At 53.5% G+C, this 5000-nt stretch overlaps 1 protein-coding gene across 1 annotated transcript in view; it reads right to left on the bottom strand.

Annotated features, from left to right (window-relative positions):
* The window catches only part of LOC135094956 (protein artichoke-like), a 14623-nt gene that overhangs the window by 1147 nt on the left and 8476 nt on the right, over positions 1 to 5000 (bottom strand). The window contains exons 4-9 of the mRNA XM_063995497.1: positions 3933 to 5000; positions 3551 to 3704; positions 2970 to 3133; positions 2621 to 2735; positions 976 to 1202; positions 1 to 730 (exon numbers count right to left, since the gene is read on the bottom strand). The exon at positions 1 to 730 is cut by the window's left edge and continues 1147 nt beyond it; the exon at positions 3933 to 5000 is cut by the window's right edge and continues 1263 nt beyond it. Of these exons, the coding sequence (XP_063851567.1) occupies positions 1 to 730; positions 976 to 1202; positions 2621 to 2735; positions 2970 to 3133; positions 3551 to 3704; positions 3933 to 5000 (2458 nt within the window). The remainder of the gene's footprint in view (positions 731 to 975; positions 1203 to 2620; positions 2736 to 2969; positions 3134 to 3550; positions 3705 to 3932) is intronic.

A 5000-nucleotide genomic window follows, 5' to 3' on the forward strand; every position in this document is an offset into this window, starting at 1 on the left:
GATGCTGGGGGTGGTGGTGGTGGTGGTGGTGGTGGTGAGGTGCAGGCGGGTGCTGGGAGGCCTGGTGCAGTATTATAGGTCCTTGGGGGACGTGACTCCCCTCCCCCTGGGGTCTCCCTGGGAGGAAGGGCGTGCCTGAGCTGGGGCCTGGGCCGGGGTGCATGACTGGGGGGAGCAGGGGACGGGGGGAAGCCTTGGGGCGGGAGGGACGCGTGCCCCAGACATTGGGGCGGCCCACGGACACCACTAGGCCGGGGCGGGGGGCGGCAGCTCCCTCAGGGGCGTCTGGGGCTGGGGCGGGCCCTCTTGCTGGGCTGAGTGGGCCGGGAGCCACTAGGTCACCACCGAGGGGCCTTGGGGGTGCGGGGAAGAAGGGGTGTGGCTCTGGGGGGCCGTCAACCCACACCGGGTCATTGGCATCTGGCCCCCTCATGGGTTTTCCCTCCCCGGGGGTACCCAGCTTAGACACCGCCCCCCCAGACACACCCCCACCGTCCTGTCGCCCCACGAACCCCCCCAGGCTAGGGAACCCGCCCCCCAGGTTCACGTTGAGCCCCAGGTTAGCTAGACCCACCACGGATTCCAGCAGGGAGGGCAGGGAGGGGAGGGAGGACAGGGCCAGGCCAGACAGGAGGCCCCCACCGCTCTCCTGAGGGTCCGCGGCGGTGACCCCTGACGACCCCCCAGCGTAGATCGTCGGTGTGTCCCCTGGGGTGGTGTGCAGCCCGCCCTGGGGGGTAGGGAGGGGGTGAGATAGTGAGACACACACACACACACACACACACACACACACACACACACACACACACACACACACACACACACTGTTATTCTTATTACTATTAGCTAAGAGAGTGCGTGTGTGTGTGTGTGTGTGTGTGTGTGTAGGGAAGCAGCACACACACACACACACACACACACACACACACACACACACACACACACACACACACACACACACACACACACACACACCTGTTTTCGTGGCGGGGGGAGGCTGACCACCCCTGCTCCTGCTGTTGCTGCTGCTGCCTCTACTACAGGAGACGTTGAGGTCGGTGGGGGCGGGGGCACGATGGAGGGGGGCGGGGTGGTGGGGGTGGAGAGAGGAGGGGGCGCGTCCAGGTGAATGGGGTCGTTGTAGTCCAGGAAGGCCGCCCCCCCGCCCCCCTCAATCCCCTCCGTCAGGTTAAATAGGTTACCTGTAGAAGTGAAGAGATTAATTACCTGCTCTCTCTCTCTCTCTCTCTCTCTCTCTCTCTCTCTCTCTCTCTCTCTCTCTCTCTCTCTCTCTCTCTCTCTCTCTCTCTCTCGTTGTTTATTTATTTTTTTTCACTGTTTACTTTATTTATCGTATGTTTGTTCATCTGTTATTGTGTTTCATCTTATTTTCTCACAGTTTCCTCTGTTTATTATTATTGTGTCTTGCTGTGCCTCCTGTTATCATCTTTCTTTTCTGTTTCTCTCATCATTCGTGGTGAAGACTGTTTTCTCTTCTCTCTCTCTTCTCTTCTCTTTATTTATCTGTTTCATTACTCCTTATTTATCATGTATTATCTGTTTTTTAGTTGTTTTTTTTATTTGTTATTGTACTTTATCAGTTACACACACACACACACACACACACACACACACACTTCAGATAACACATTTTTTTTCCTGTCCCTCCTCTTCTCTTTATCTATTTCACTATGCCTTGTTTTATCATTCATTCTTCTTTCGTTCATTCACACAGACTTCGATAAAATATATAGTTCTTTTTTTTCTCTCTCTTTTCTCCCGTTTTCTCTTTCATTATGTTCTTTATTATATTTTATTTTATTCTCTTGTTTTCACTATTTCATTATTATATTCTTCTGCTTCTCTATTTTATTCTTTCTTACTTTTCCATCGTCGTTATTCTATTTCTTGCGGTTATTCTAGTTTATTCTTAGTATTTCAACATCATTCTACTTTTCTCTCATTCGTTATTCTCTCATTCGATTGCTTACTATTATCACTAAGTCAATTATTACAGTTATCAATTACTACTTCTTCACTTCTGCATCGCCCGCGTATCTTTGTCTTCATCACCTCTGCATTCACTCGGCAAAGTTTACCATGGCATCATTTCACTCGCCAAACTTGTGATATGCAATACAGACTTTTAACGAGTCCATATTTAATTGATGTCTGTTATAATTATTTGTTATTTCACCCTTCAAAATAATATTAATGTTTATCAGTAGCATCACGACGGCTTATTTCTTATTTTTTATTACATATTTACGCAAAGTTTGAGTATTTTTATCTATATATTTAAAATTCCTATGCAATTCCTGTTGTAAAATTTGTTTTCTGCAGAGAGCTTTGTGGTAACTTTATTTGAAATTTCCTAATAATTTTATATTACTTTAGTTTACCATTGATATTATCGTTTTCTTTTACTTAACTAGAAAATGAAAATCTTAAGGAGAACTCATCTAAATATGTGCCTTTTTTTTTTTTTTTCACCTTCTTTCGCTCCTCCTCCTCTTACTCATTGTTCTCCTCCTCCTCCTTCTCTCCTCCTCCTCCTCCTCCTCCTCCTCCTCCTCCTCCTCCTCCTCCTCCTCCTCCTCCTCCTCCTCCTCCTCCTTACCTTCATTCAGCAGAGGGTGCAAGTACCTCCCAGCCTCACAAGCCTCCTTCTCCTCCTCCTCCTTCTTCTCCTCCTCAAGTTCATCTCCGTCACACAGGAAGGCGCTGGCGGGGACCTGGAGAGAGAGAGAGAGAGAGAGAGAGAGAGAGAGAGAGAGAGAGAGAGAGAGAGAGAGAGAGAGAGAGAGAGAGAGAGAGAGAGAGAGTTTTATAAGTAAACAAAGCAAGATTCTAACTCACTTCTAAATTTAAATAGTTTCTAAGTGTGTTAAGTACCTTTACAAGTTACCTGGTCCTTTATAAACTCCCTTAAGTGGTTTGTAAGTGTCTTAAGTGCCCTTGTGAGTTACCTGCGTGATGGGGCGCCCCTGGTATTTGAGAGGCGCGGCGCAGACAGGCACACTGCGCAAAGCCTCGCCCAGGAAGGGAGCGCGCGGCCCCCTCTCCCCCTGCGGCGCCTCCTCCAGGTGTTCCTTCAGCCACACCAGCTCGCAGTCACACTGGAACGGGTTGTCTGCAGGGGAAGGAGGAGGGAGGAGGAGGAGGAGGAGGAGGAGGTGGTAGTGGTGGTGGAAGAGAAATGGAAGAACAGGAACAAGAGCAAGAATAATAAAAAAAAAGAGAGAGGAAGAGGAAGCGGAGGAGGAAAAAAGAGGAATAGGAGGAAGAAATAAGAGTAAAAGAGAAGGTGTTGGAAGAAGAAGCGGAACAAGAACAAGAATACAACACAAGAAGAAGAGAAGAGGAAAGAAATGATAATTATGGTAAAAATAGCAACAATAATATAAAAACAATAACAACAACATTAACAACAACAACAACAACAACAACAACAACAACAACCCCACCACCATCCACCCCACTCCCCTCACCCATCTCCCATCTCCCACCCCTCTCCTCCCCCTTTCCCCCTCCCAGCCCCCTCACTCACCACTCATGTCCAGCAGGGAGAGGGAGGAAAGGGCGGGGCCGAGTGCCTGCAGATGGAGGCGCCGCAGGTGGTTGCCCTGAAGGGTGAGCACTCGCAGGGACCGCTGTCTGCTGAAGGCGCCGACGGAGAGGTGGCAGAGGGTGTTGTGGTGGAGCTGCAGGGGGAGGAGGAGGAGCACGGTTTGGCTTAGTTCTTGTGGTGAGAATTTTGGTTTGCTTCTCTCTCTCTCTCTCTCTCTCTCTCTCTCTCTCTCTCTCTCTCTCTCTCTCTCTCTCTCTCTCTCTCTCTCTCTCTCTCTCTCTCTCTCTCTCTCTGTGTGTGTGTGTGTGTGTGTGTGTGTGTGTGTGTGTGTGTGTGTGTGTGTGTGTGTGTGTGGCCTCACCAGCAGCACGGAGAGCCACTGCAGGCGGTGCAGGCTCACGTCGCTGATGGTGCGCAGCAGGTTGGCGCTCAGGTCCAGCACGTGCAGGCCGGGCAGGCGCGCGAGAGCGTCTTCGGGGACTGCAGGCAGGCTGTTGGTGCTGAGGTTGAGGAACTGCAGGGCGGGCAGGCTGTGGAAGGCATGGGCGCCGATCTCCGCGATGAGGTTGTCCTGCAGCTGCAGGGTGAGCAGGCCGGGAAGGTTGGTGAAGGCGAAGTCCTTGACGATGGAGATCTGGTTGTGGGCGAGGCGCAGGTCCTCCACGGCGCGCAGGGAACGGAAGGCGTCGGGCGGCAGCTCCACCAGGTTGTTGCGGGACATGTCCAGCGTCAGCAGGTCCGGCAGGTCGCGGAAGGTGGCGGCCTGGAATGTCTGGATGCCGTTGTTGTCCAGGCGCAGGACGGTGAGGGAGGGCAGGCCGGCGAAGGTGTGGTTAGCCAGCGCCGTCAGGTAGTTGTCGGCCAGGTACAGGCCCTGCAGGTGCGGCAGGTCGCGTAGGGCCTGCCCCACCTCCGTCAGGGAGTTGTTGGTGAGGTCCAGCACGCGCAGGCTGGGGGCAGCCTGCAGGCTGCGCTCCCCCAGGTCCGTGATGTAGTTGTGGCTGGCGTTGAGGCGCTGCAGACCTGCGGCGCCCCCCAGCAGGCGGGGGTGCAGCACCTGCAGGTAGTTCACACTGAGGTCCAGGTCCAGCAGGCCCGCCAGGTCCTGCAGCGCGGCGGGGGACACCTCCTGCAGGTGGTTGTGGGACAGGTCCAGCGTGTGTAGGGCGTGCAGGCCGCGCAGATAGTGCTTCTTGAGGCGGCTGATGGTGTTGCGGCGCAGGCTGAGCACTTGCAGGCTGCGCAGCGGGGACAGCACGCCGGGCGGCACGTCCTGCAGCAGGTTGGAGGACAGGTCCAGCAGATGCAGCGCGGAGGTGTTGGCGAAGGCGTCCTGCTGCAGGCCCATCAGATTGTTGTGGTGCAGGTGCAGGAAGCGCAGGCGCACCGCCCCCCGCAGCGCGCCGCCCCCCAGCGTGGTGAGCTGGTT

This window comes from Scylla paramamosain, chromosome 47 (assembly GCF_035594125.1).
Source record: "Scylla paramamosain isolate STU-SP2022 chromosome 47, ASM3559412v1, whole genome shotgun sequence".
Taxonomy (NCBI): domain Eukaryota; kingdom Metazoa; phylum Arthropoda; class Malacostraca; order Decapoda; family Portunidae; genus Scylla; species Scylla paramamosain.